General features: G+C 44.0%; 1 protein-coding gene across 1 annotated transcript in view; it reads left to right on the top strand.

Moving 5' to 3' along the window:
- Positions 1–13,967, top strand: part of MYO16 (myosin XVI) — a 484,344-nt gene that overhangs the window by 387,824 nt on the left and 82,553 nt on the right. The window contains 1 exon segment of the mRNA XM_034665464.1: positions 352–454. Within this exon segment, the coding sequence (XP_034521355.1) occupies positions 352–454 (103 nt within the window).

Genomic DNA, 13,967 nt, shown 5'->3' on the forward strand with positions numbered 1-13,967 from the left:
ATTTTTAAGAGCATTCTAAATATTTCCATGAAAACTAGGAATTTCCTTTCTCTTCAGTGTTCCTTTGTTAAATGGTTTCCATCAATCCATGCTAATAGCGTTACACATACATTAAAGATTGAAATATATATTTGGTTTATTTTTTAAAAATCTTTCTCCATGTAACAGAAGAGGGTTGTTTCACGGTTGGACGATATTAAGCGCACAGCGGCTGGAGATCTGGGGGCTCGAAGGATCAGGTGGGGATTGGAGAAGATTTAAGAAACAGTGTGACAGAGACGACCTTGTTGAACAGAAGCATTTGCTTGACAAACTCAGTCACAGCTTTCGTGTTTCTGCCGCTTTTCACAGGTACAAGCCATTGGCCGATACGCTCCCGGGCGCGACGCAGCCGCTGTCTGCCGAGGAGAAGTGTCGCCTTGTTCTCCAGCGGTGCAGACTGCAAGGCTGGCAGGTGAGTGACCAGCATGCGACTAACATAGCGGCTCAGGGTTTAGATCAGCGAGCTGAGTCGTCGTGGTGCCCCAGCCTCCCTGGCAAAAACTCTGATGTGTTTGGCAAGATGAGACACTAAGCAGAGTCCCTGGAAACACATGGGTCCTTCTGACTTCCCCTGGTCACGGTGTGGTGGCAGACACGTGCGGGGAGCCAACAGGCTCCTTTCTCGGCGCAGCTGCAATGTTTGCCCATGTGTCACAGTCACCTCTGTCACTCAGGCTTTCTGAGGGAGCTAAAGGAGAGCAGGTGAGGGTGCTGCTTTCTTGGCCCCTCGCTGGTAGGGGGTCCGTGTTCTTCAAACCCACTTCCTGGCTTGTCCAGGGTTATGTAGCCCGTTTGCTGCTTCTCAGCTGCCACATGCGGAGAAGGTCGCTGTCCCTTCCACCTCACTCCGTGACAAAATCTTCTGACTGGAAACATTCATTCTGTCCTGTGACCCCTTGGTGGGCAGAGTCCAGGGGCCCGCGGGAGAGAGCACACCTCCTTCCAGAGGGAAGAACCAACATGAGATGGAATAGCCTAGGGGGCTCCCCAGAAACAGTGTGGTACAGTTCCGACTTTGTTCAGCACCTGAAGCAACATCAGAATGCCATCCATGACCAGTGTGCAGAACAGGAGGTTTGAAACTAGAAAGCATTTGAGAAGGTCATAGTGACACGGGAATGGAAAACAGAAGAAAGCCCCAGACAGCAGGAGTCCCTGTACGTTTCTGGCTATAAAGCAACAGCATGGGCTCAGGTGGCAAAAAGCTTGGCGGCTAAGCGCTTTGGCAAAGCCTAACAATTACCAAAATCCACCATAAATACAGTGTTGCAAAGCAGTGGGGCATCTCCAAGACACAACACAAGAGAACGGATGAGGCTGAAGATGACGGCTTCCCTTCTGATGGCTCTGGATTGCTGGACATGTGAGGCGCTGACTCAGAAGACACTGGTGGGGACCGCGGGGCTGACGTTGGCACCTCGTGCACCTGCGGCAAGGGAAGAGGAACTTGAATGTCAGACCGATGACTGATGACTTCATTGCCTGTCCCACCTAGTCCCTCTCTATTATCGTCTTCACCTTTCCTTTGTTTTCAACTAATAATGGAGATGAGCTTTAAGTAGTGTGAAAGCGGAGGTGCACGCGGCCTAGAGGAGTCACGGAGGCTGGATGAGAAAGGGAGCGAGGGGGCGTCACTAACACGGAACGGGGTCCCTCAGCACTCTGGAGCCGGGCGCGGGAGAGGTGGGTCACAGCAGAATGGTTAAACAGACTCTCGGGAAGCTGACGTCATCGCGACTGAGTCATTGCCGGGATCTTTAAGTAAGTCTTCGGGTAGTAGTGGTGCCTGAATACGTAACTTTGAGATTTTCTTGTTGTATTTTTTTCCCTTTAAAGAATACTCACAGAGGGGCCCCTGGGTTGCACAGTCGGTCAGGTGTCCGACTCTCGGTGACTCGGGTCGTGATCTCAGGACCCTGAGCAAACCCCACGTCGGGCTCCACTCTGCGCAGAGGGGACTTGAGATTCTCTCTCTCCCTTTGCCTCTCCCACTCCTGCTCTTGCTCTCTCTCTCTCTCTCTCTCTCAAATTAAAAAAAAAGTACTCACCGATTAGGACAATATGCTTTATTAATACTGAAAGGAGGCTTGAGTTGTAGGGAAAAGGTAAGGGCATCTGGAACAGGTCTTCCCCAGCAGGGGGTAAGCACGGTGTGTGACGCCATCAGTCCTCTGATGCCCAGGCATACAGCACAGGGTCACAAACGCTGGTGACGGGGAAGCAGTTGATGTCCCCCGGCAGCTGCCGTTCCTTCTGTACTCTGCATGTGCTGGGATATTCAGAATCGCAGCTGGCGTTGGTATTACATTGGAGCACACATTGGAACTTTGAAGAAGTGTATCAAAATAAAAAATGGGAACAGGTTCCCATTTCATTGCACTGGTCTATTTTCCTCACTCCTTCACTCCGCAAAGGAGACTAAAAATACGGGACAAAAGAAATAAATAAATCCATCTTTCGCTGCATGTTTGCTTGTGTGTTCCATTTGGAATAGTTAGGGAAAGACATGCTTTCTTCAGCTTCTCCAAAATGTAACTTCACATACACTCTATACTATAAGACAAATCATTGACTTCATAGAAATAAAGCCTATTCCTATTATACTTTCATGCTAGTCAGAGAGCAAAAGAATTTTTAAATTAATTAATCAATTAATTGAGAGAGAGAAGGGCAGAGGAGAGGGAGAGAATCTTAAGTAGACTGCATGCCCAATGCAGAGCCCCATGCTGGACTCGATCTCATGACCCTAAGATCATGACCTGAGCCGAAATCAGAAGTCACATGTTCAACCAACCACCCAGCATTTGTTCAAAACGTGTTGGTACTTGCAGGAAGAATTGCTATGATTCTCCTCCGGGTGGTTCATCAGGACCAACCGAACGCGGAGCTGTTGAAACAACAGTAAGGCCCTAATGGATGGCTGTTGCTTGTTTCTGTAGCATGATTCCCAAACTGCTAAGAGTCACAATCATGTTTCTATTAAGCAGCCAGTGTTCATCTTTGGGCTCTGAATCGTTAGCAGGAATTAATAGTCATTCTTTTCCATAGTTTCAAAAGCAGTGCTAGGAGACAGCAGGGATCAGAGCCGTCTTTTGCTGTGTGAAACTGCATAGAGCGTTAGCTAGAAATTCAATTCTCTGAACTAAAACTACGATGATCTTCTTGTCGCTCTGATGGGTCTTGGAGGTGTCGGGGGATTGCCTCCACGCCCCTTTACATAAATCAGACTCTGTGCGCCGAAGCTTTGTGCCGTCAGCAGGGGGTCCTAGCCTCCTATTCTCCCACTTTTGTACATTGTAGCAACTCCGTGGCATCTCCTTCTGTTTCAGGTACGGAGAGAGACGTCTTCCCTTCGGTGCTGTTGAGTTTGTTTTCCGATCCATACGTGCTGTTTATTCTCTGTGTAGTTGTGGGCCTGGAGTCAGTGTGTGAGGCACTGGAAATTTTAATATTTTATGCATGTTGACTCCTCTCATGTACAGAATGTGTTACAGCTATTCAGAGCTTTGGTTTTATTTGATTTAAACCTAATAACAACTGTGCGCGGGAAAAGGGGAGTCGGCAGGGTGAATGGTAATGGCCTCATTTTAGATATGAGGAAATGGAGCCTTGCAGATCGGCATACTGATCAAGGTATTAGGTGCGGTTCATGTTTGGTTTCAGTGGAAAGGCTGCTTTGCTGAGACCGGCATCTACATCTTGCTATGCTGCGTTCTTTCCACTGCATTTAACTCGATCTATATCTTTTAATGTAACCATCGGAAGCCCTTTTATTCAGATGACGGGACTTGAAAGCAGAGGCTGCATCATAGCGTGAGCTTTGATCAAACGCACTTACAGATTCCTTTATTAGTCTGAGCAGATTGCGGCTTTCGGCTCGCGTCTTTTTATGTTGATAATTCACCTGGGAGCTGAAGGAGTCGCACTGACTACATCCCGTGGGGGGCCGGTTCTGATCCCAGTCTTTCTTACCCAAACCGTCAGCCAGGGGCCCTTAAGCAGCACAGCGCTTAAGTGCTGGACTCCCCTTCCTCACTGCATCTTGGAAAGAAAAGGAGGAGAAGGAGAAAAGGGAGAGCAAGAAAAGAAAGAGAAATTGGAGAGGAAGATCTGGAATCAAGTGAGGATTCTCAGCAAGGCTTTGACAAATCAGTGGACCGAGCCGCTGCTCCGGCCGTCCCCAGGCAGCCCCAGGGGATGAAGACAATTCTGGGTGATGCTCCTGGAGATGGAGTCAAGGTAACACTTGCTTCCAGCTCACGACTTGAGCGAAGGCGGTCTGAGAATAGCCCTCGTAAGCCGTTTTGATAAATCCCCAGTCTGCAGGATGCCAAGCTTCGCTCCCTGCCATAGTCTACCTTTCCAGCGTTCCCCGCCTCTCCAGAACATTTGCTCCCTCCTCTCTGCTTTAGTCTCGTCCCTCAGGTCACACATCTTCTGTAAGGTTGCTGAGGTCTCCGCATGCCTGGGGATTTTTGTGCATCGAGTTTGCTCCCACGTCCCCAGCACAGGGGTTCAGAGGAGGAAGTACAGTAGATGGTAGCGGATAAGTCTTGGTACCTAAGAAGCTGCCTAACTATATATTTTATACAGATACACAGACATTGAAGAATGTTTATGATCTGGAATAATTCACACCAAAAACCCGAGAGTGATAATATCTAGGGCGTGTTTTTGAGATGATAGTCGGAAGTGTAGTCTGTCTCTGATTACAAGATAAATGGGTTCATAAATTACTTCTGTAATTGAGAATTATTTTTAAAATTTGTTACCGCCCCAGAAATACAATTTAAATGGAATATTCTATAGGGTCAAATTAATTACTTTAAGCATTTATGAAAAGATCTGTTAATTTCACTGACTCTGTTTTGCTCTAGAGCATTTTCACCTTCAAATAATAAGTAACCTGTTGCGTATTTTACACCACGAGCCCTCACTTCTCGAAGGAGCCTTCCGCCTCCTGTCACGTGATTCCAACTGGTCACCACGAGTTTTGGCAAACTCGCTTGTGATGCTGTTCTCTTAACATTCTCAACATCGTGGCTTTCACATCAGGTGCTTTTATTTTGAACATAAGTGAAAAATGACCAGTATGTGGTGGTGGCTGCCAGGGAGTCCTACTTGCTGGTGGTTTCTTGTTCATGTTGACAATTAAATGATATGTTTTAAAAAATATGGCGTCCTAGTCAGAGCCTCATCCTTATTCCCCGGAGGATTTATACCAGTTGTTCAAGGAGGAATGGAAAGTTCTGGAGGTAATCTGAATAGACTTAGTATGACTGACTTCCAGTACTTTTGTGAGAGCCCCTTATTTCTTCCAGGACCTCAGTTTTCTGTGTCTCACCAGATATCATTTTCTTGATGAAATAGCATCTTCAGATTACTTCATTTGTGGAAAAAATACAAAGAATTTGAATTGAGTCACAGTTTGAAAGCAAGTTGCATGGAGCCTCGAGTTACTAACCTTCCATTGTTTGTTTTTAACAATTATTCAGATATCTATCTGTTCTATCTAAATATGTACATTTTTAGTTCAGTCCTACTTTCAGGCGCCTTTGAAAATAATCCCTTCAAAACTATGCACATTTAATCCACCACTTTCTGCCCTGATTTCCCCACACCACAGAAAAGTGACTGGCAGGCACTTAGGCCCATGTGGAACATGCTTGTTTTGCTATGTTATGTCATTTATGTAAAGTGAAAACTTTTGAAACTACTAATTCTAAGTGGAAAAATAAATGGTATAATATGATTTTCACACATTTTATATGAATCAACTGGTTATAGGATGATTTTTTCTGTGTAGTTATTTGAATGCTATATTCATTTTAAAGCCATCTGGTGGGATGACGAAGGGAGAAACAAATCTGTCAGAGTCAGTCCAAGCGCTGCCAGGGGCGCCGTTTCCGAACACAGACGCTCAGAGCGCAGGCAAAGTCAGCGCTGGGGAATGGCTGGCCCCCGTTTGGGAAAGCTTTCGCGGTGAAGTTTCACTGTCCTTTCAGACAGTTTCTGAGGGCTTTGGAAAGTTCTGTGGAAAGGCAGAGAAAGAGTCCTGTGAGGTGGGGCGCCCTTGAAGCAGGGCCTCGCGAGGACTGTTGCTGGGAGCTGTGGAAGGAGGAGTTGAGAGAATTTGACATGGCGTCAGGATGAGAAGGCGGATTCTGGAAGACTTCTGGTGACTTACTCAAGATTAGACAGGCAGGAAGGGGGAAACAGAATGGCATCTTCGGCTTCCTCCCAACTACCCACACGATGTGTAGTTACTCTCTTGCGTGTGTGCGTGTATGCACGGGAGAGCACACGCCTGTGCGTGTGTGTGTGAGACACAGAGAGAGGGACGGAGATCCTGAAAGAAATAACAAGGGGCTCTCACAAAAGATAAACCCCAAATCCTAAGGAAATATACTTTTCCTACTTGTGTTGGTTCACTAAAAAAAAAATTACAAGAATTATTTTCTTTACCATCATCACCAGTGTGTTTTTCACAGGATGGCCTAGATTTCATGGCGCATATTCATACAATATATGATCTTTGAAGGAGCCCCTCTTACAGTGCTGAGAATCGCAAGATTAACATTTTACCATAACATTAAATAAAATCAGTTGGATGAAAGATTTATTATTTCATTAATCTAAAATAGTACAGTAGAGAAAAGGTAATAAAAGTAAGAGCAAGAAACTGTAAAAGTTTTAAGCACCTTCCACTTTTTTTACATCTTCTAAGACAAGACAATGGTATTAAAGCCCTTGGCTCTTATTAGCACAATAAATTAATGGTTTATAACCTTTGTTTTATTACTCAAGGAGCACTTCATAAATCAGCTCTAAGTACAAGCTAGAAAATAGCCTATAAAATTATTCTTTCTCTCACATCCCTTCCCTTTCTCTAGAATTATTAATGTTGAAAATAATAAACATTAGGGGTCTTAGCATATCTCTTGGTACTATGTGCATTATAAACTGGGAATTACTATATCCATGCACATATACTGATTTTCTTTTTTCTCTTGTACTAGACACATACGCACACATATATATGAACATATTTTTGTTACGAAAGTAGTAGTTATTCTTGATAAGAAATTCGAAAAATAGAGAAAATTAAAGAAGAAAATACAGATCACCCATCATTGAACTACCCAGAGATAAGTACTCCAAAGGTTGGGTGTGTATTCACTGACTCTTTTTTTTTTTTTTTAAAGATTTTATTTATTTATTCGACAGAGATAGAGACAGCCAGCGAGAGAGGGAACACAAGCAGGGGGAGTGGGAGAGGAAGAAGCAGGCTCATAGCAGAGGAGCCTGATGTGGGGCTCGATCCCATAACGCTGGGATCACGCCGTGAGCCGAAGGCAGATGCTTAACCGCTGTGCCACCCAGGTGCCCCCACTGACTCAGCTTTTAAAAATAACGTTACAAAGTCTGATTCCTGGTCAACATATCTCTCTCTTCTTTCACTCTGATCTTCATTGAGGAAAAATATTATGTCTTTTTTCATATATATGTTCTCGTGTGTGTGTGTGTGTTACTATTACATTCCCTACAGGGTCTGGCACATAGTAGACACTGAACGTGTATTTGCTGAATGAATGAATGAATGAATGAATGAATGAATGAATGAACCTACTTATTACTACATTTTCTCTTTGGAAATGAAGGTATCTGCCACCAAGCCTTCCTGACACATATGATCGCTTCTTCATATCTTCCTCTCAGCTTCCTTGCACAAAGGCTCAGTGTAATATCTGGCACTCAGTAAATGCTAAGGGAAAAGCAGCTGTGCTTATCCCTGACCCAGCTGTCATCTCTCAGAAGTTGACTTCACTTCCTCTAGCTCCAGACTTACCAGTTGATTGAGCCAACGGGCATTTATTGAGCACCATCGGTGTCCCTGAAGTTATACAAGGCAAGAGGGTGCAGTGCAAGGGCAGAATGCCGCGGCCCTCTTCCACAGGCTTGCAGGCTAGCGGGGTCAGGAGGGAGGGGAAACCACAGTAAACTAATAAGGAGGACAGATTGGGATCCACGCTGGGAAGGAACCCACAAGGACCCTGGTTTAGATAGGCAGGTGTCACGAAGAGCGTCTTTACAATGAACACGTGGGAGCTGAGATGTGAAGGCTGAGGAGAAGGAGGCAGGGTCTGGGGCAGGAGCCAAGTGTACCAACCCCGGAGATGAAGTCAGCTGAGGGCTGGTGGGCAGGGTGGCCGGAGCACCAGGAACCGGGAGACAGGGGAGAGAACAGTGCCATGGGGCAGTGTTTCTCAACCTTATGTTTTCATTATCATTGCACTAGGGAGGAAAAGTAATGAAAGAGTTACTGATGAATTGATTACTGGGAAGGGTAAAAAAAGTCTTAGCTCTGACGGTGGCTTTTGGTTCTCAAAGCTCAGTCGTCCTGGACAGTAACCACCAACTGCTTGACAGCTACTAAAAAGTGGTGATTCTGCCCATGTCTCATCTCGTGCATATTGATCCAGTCGTCCCCAGTTCCAGCGTTATTTAGTCCTGCAGCAAGCCTTTTTTATACAACTATTATATGCTACAAACCTTGTAATAGCAAAGGGTTTTTTTTCTGATCAGGAACCGGTTTCACCCTTCAGGGACACCGAGTCACCACCTTGAGAACAGGGCTTAGCGGGAGCCAGGAGCCAGGCGCCACGCCCTTGGGAACTTGGTTGCATCAAAACACCTTCTGTTTGAAGGTCACTGTGAAGCTATCAATAAGCTTCAAAGAGGTTGATGACGTGACCTGATTTATGCTTTAAACGTGAACAGATGTATAGCTGGACGTTAAGAACAGAGCCGGGGAGCCAGTGACCAGGTGGGGGCAGCGGCAGTGGTAGGTGGGACAAGGGCAGCCGGGGCAGGGAAGGGACAGGAGACGACTCACAGTGGCCTTCAATAGATGGGCCTATTAAACCACTTGAAGAGTGAAACCTCTTTTAAAACCGACATTATTAACTACTGCGGATTTGCTGCACACAATATGGGCAGATCTCGAGACGATGCAAACACCTGGCCCTCTAGGAGTTGGGAGCAGAAGACGGGTCACAAAAATAAACGTAGACAAATCTCAGAGAAAATGTGAACACACCACACAACGGATAGTTGGGAAATTAGGAAGGTGGTGTACGTATCTTTTTTTAATATCTAAACATGCTCTTCAGGACGAACGGTATAAGAGCGCGTGCCCAGGGAGAAGCGGCATGCGTAGTCCTAGTTTTAGAAGTAAAGCAAACCTCGGAAGACACACACGGCAGTGACTTGGCGGACGCTGTTGGGGGAGGGCCCCCCGCAGGCGTGTGTGTGCGCACGTGCACGAGCAGGCCTTGGACAGGACAATGGTCTGTGATCGTGTGTTCACTGCCGTTAATCACTTATAGCGTACACATTCCATGAGGCAGGTCATTCGGATTTGTATTATCAAGGTCATTTTGTTGAAAACAAAGCCCTACGGTGGGTGCTCCTTCGATGAATGCAGCACCTTCCCCGCTGCACCCTCCTCTCTGATTCTGAAGCCGATAAGCTTTGTGTGGGTTTCACTTGGGTTTGTTTTTCCCGATGTGCGGCTTTGAGCTGAAGAGGTTTGCTTTCGTCAGTGCTCTTGACCGCATCGATGTGATTTCTGTAACGAAGTAATGTGTAGGATCACACAGTGAGTTATTCACCAGTCAGCTCAGAAGAGGAGTTTTTGTTCATCTCTGCTTGCTGTACAGGTCATACTGTTCTAGGTGAGAGTAACTAATTTTCTTAACCTGTAATTATATGTAATTCGAGCCGAACCACCTTCCTCAAATACCGGAAGCTGTGGTACTCTATTCGATGTGTGTGGCTGTAATTATCTTCTCTGTGTTGAAGTTAAACTTCGAGAATAGTCTATTTATAACAAAGAGAACTTGTATTTTAGTATAAATGTACCCTCAGCGGATGTTTAAAAATACATTTAGAGCCAGGCTGAACATTAGAATATTTCTATTTGGTAGTTTTTCAAAGCTACCATGAAAATGTAAAGTATTGAAGTATTAATAATAAAATATGCACGCATATAGTAATGCCCATCCTTAGAAATTGAATGACTCAAAGAAGCAAATAAGGGAAATATGTTAATTCATCCTGGAGAAGGTGAATTTTAGTTAAAGGCTTGTTTTACTGAGCTGCTTGAAAGGATAGACCATATTCTATTCTTCCTTGTGGTCCTAGAGCCTGGCAACATGCCTGGTATCAAGAAAGCCCCTGGCAAATGTTGGGATGGATGGATGGTTGGATGGTGCGTTGGATAAATGAATGGATGGGTGGATGAATAGAGGGATGGAAGGATGGATGGAAGGATGGATGGATGGATGGTTGGATGGATAAATGAATGGATGGGTGGATGAATAGAGGGATGGAAGGATGGATGGAAGGATGGATGGATGGATGGATAAATGAATGGATGGGTGGATGAATAGAGGGATGAATGGGTGGGTGGGTATGAGTAGAGGGAGGGATGGATGTGTACATGGAAGGATAGAGGGATGATCAAGGAGTGGATGGGTGGGTGGATGGACAGATGAATGATTAAATAGATGGAGAGGACAGACAATTGGTACGATAGATGGATGAATAAATATAAGAGAGGAAAACTATAAGGTACAGTATGCCTGAGAGTATGTGAAAATGACACAGAACCAGGAATAAGTGCAGGACTGTTCATGGTGGGCATATGGAAGTGTTGGGGTTTGGAGCTGTTTCTGTTTGGAAGAGATTACCTGGTAAGCACAGTAAGAGCTTTGCATGGTAAAAGTAGAAAGAACAGTGCTTTAAAGGAACACAATGACATTCTCAGCTCTGCAGGAAGGAAAATGAGGCTGATGGGAGAGTGAAGCAGACATCAAAACACATAAAAGAAAGTGTGTTGTTCAGAATCTTGTCAAGAAAGCTGTTTTAAAACTGGGAACAGACCTACTTTGGTAGGGCACTTTAAGAGATACCGGCCATATTTTTGGAGTGCTAATAGTACAGTGAATGATGACCAGTTTTGATGCAACTATAACATGAGATATCTTGTGTTTGAATGAGAAGTATTTAGTAGAATAATGCTAATGTTTCTAAAGTAAGGGATATTAACATTTTCAAGGAGTCTTTATCAGTAATAATGACAATAAACCATTTTGCAGCAAAAAAAAAGCATTTACCATAAAGTATTAGTAAATGTATGGTAATTATTAATAAAGATATCTCAATAATTATAGACATAGAAAGGGAGAGTATCTGACCTACCACTGACAGCAGCCGTTACATTATTCAATACGAATTCCATACATAAGAGCGCCACAGGTCCTTCATAGTGTCTGCAGGAGTCTTGCATCTGATTTCTGTTCTCACAGAGTGTGTGGGAAGTTGAAATAACAGTAAATAACACCGCTTTTAGAAGAGTAGAATGTGTGAGCTCTTCAGAGATTAACAAAAAGCATACTGTGGAGGGATTTGAATGCTAAACCCAAAGGTATACATTTAAGCTTCTAGGCAATGTGGAATCATTGAAGGTTTCTAGGAGTTTAATAAATTGGAGGCAATGTGCAAGGTAAGTCAAAAGCAGGTAAAGAATTTGAGGGCGAGATAAATTCTAGATTTTGGCGTGCGATAATCTTATGTGGGAAATTTGGTGGCACCAGAAATATGCAAGGTTAACATGTTTGTTTCTTGCTCTTTTCTTTAGATACATTTTTATAAAATGAATGAGTTCAAATAGTTTAAACAGATTTCGTTTTTTAAATTTATTTATTTATCTATTTTTACAATAGTTTTTATTTAAATTCAATTAGCCAAGGTATAGTACATCATTAATTTTTGATTTAATATTCAGTGATTCATTAGTTGAATATAACATCCAGTGCTCATCAAATCACGTGCCCTCTTTAATTCCCATCACCCAGTTACCCCATTCCCCACCCACCTCCCTTTCTGCAACCCTCAGTTTGTTTCCCAGAGTCAAGAGTCTCCTATGCTCTGTCTCCCTCAATGATTTCTTCCCATTCAGTTTTCCCTCCCTTCCTCTATTGTCCTCTGCACTATTCCTTATGTTCTGCATATGCGTGAAGCCATATGATAATTGTGTTTCTCTGATTAACTCATTTCACTTAGCATAATACCCTCCAGTTCCATCCATGTCGATGTAAATGTATTTAAAGTGAACTGTTTTTTAATATCTGAGTTCATGTTATAATTCATGTCTGGTAAAATCTCTCCTGAAATTCTGCTTTCTTCATTTGAGTGTTCCATTTGCTTTTTTCTCCTTCACCTTAATAGATGTAACTTAAGATCTTTCTATTTGTCCAGTATCGTCCTAGCCCACACGTATCTCACAGTCAAGTTGAATATTCAGACAGGTGTACAAATAATGACAAAAGCAGGAACTCAGTGATATTACAGAGGTATATACGAGGTGCCTTAGTGACACGGGTATACCATGAAAATGAATTCATTATTTTAAGGTACACACTAGACTCAGAGTTCACCAAGCCATCTGTGTTTTAAAGGGTGGATAGGAACTTATCCAGTAGATGATTTAGAGAAAGGTATATGGAATACGTTCAGCCAGAGGAGAAAAGCAAGCTCCCATTCCAGAATAGCAAGCAATACGATATAGTTCGAGAATAGATACATCTGAATGCATTGAAAAAAGCCATACTATAAAAAGTCTAATAAATGTTTCAAAAGAGTTTGAACATTATCCTGAAAATCATGACCTGCTATTAAATGACGTTAGGTGGGAAAGTAACAGGAGCTTGATGTTCAGAAAGATCACTCTGAAGGTAGTTTTGCCCATGGCCTCCCAGTCAGTGAATGGGGAACATTCCTACAAGGGTGAGGCCAGTAATAGCTTCCTTCTGCGGGAATCCCCTGGTTGCCATGGAAACCGGGAGTGTCTGTCCCTCTACCCCTCTGCAGGAGGGCCACCTCAGTGCGGGCAAGCTTGCCCCCACCTCCTCTTTGTCTGCCCCTCCGTGACTGGAGGCAGCCTTCAGTGATGATGAGGAGGAAAAGGTGAAAAGGGAGAAGCGCGTCTTCACAGGTCCCTTTGATCTCTGTCTAGTGCGGCCTCCAGGCCGCCCACAAGCCATGGAAGGGCCATCCAGCAGCTGTCTGTGCTCCCGCAGCCCCCACCTCTAAAAAATCCCTGAGAACTGTAGCAGGAATTGAAGCTTTCGAAGTCATCAATGACAATTTTGTTTAATCTTTTAAAATCTGTCACTTCAAAAAAAAAAACAACTAATGGTTTTCTAATAAAAATAGTGATGACTATAATTCACAGATGGTTTACTTTTACAGAGTCAGAATGACATTAACATTTTAATCTCAGATCAGAACACTCTGCATCTAGGGAGTGCACAGGGAGAGGGCTCAGTAGGACAATGTTTTAACCTCTCCTTCTCTGTGGTTGTGAGAAACATTGTCTGATAAGAGAATGCAACCAAAACAAAAAATGTAGGTGATTGGAACATTTGGTTGCATTCAAATGAATCCTAATTTTTTGGATTTGGTATAGCACACTAAGGCATGGACGATGGAGTAACTTGACATGAATTTATTCCATAGAAAAAAATTAAAATGGCCAACACTTTTCTCCTGGTCAACATCATCAAGAGACAATAAAAATATAGAATCCTCGTGATCTTGTCTGGACTTTGCTGGTTAAAAAATATTCCTAGATTTATGTCCCAGTAATCCTTAGCCTGAGTGATAGCAGAGGATTTAAGACTACGATGTATTAGGGGCGCCTGGGTGGCACAGCGGTTAAGCGTCTGCCTTCAGCTCAGGGTGTGATCCCGGCGTTATGGGATCGAGCCCCACATCAGGCTCCTCTGTTATGAGCCTGCTTCTTCCTCTCCCACTCCCCCTGCTTGTGTTCCCTCTCTCGCGGGCTGTCTCTATCTCTG

The sequence above is a fragment of the Ailuropoda melanoleuca genome, chromosome 7 (assembly GCF_002007445.2).
Source record: "Ailuropoda melanoleuca isolate Jingjing chromosome 7, ASM200744v2, whole genome shotgun sequence".
Classification (NCBI taxonomy): Eukaryota; Metazoa; Chordata; class Mammalia; order Carnivora; family Ursidae; genus Ailuropoda; species Ailuropoda melanoleuca.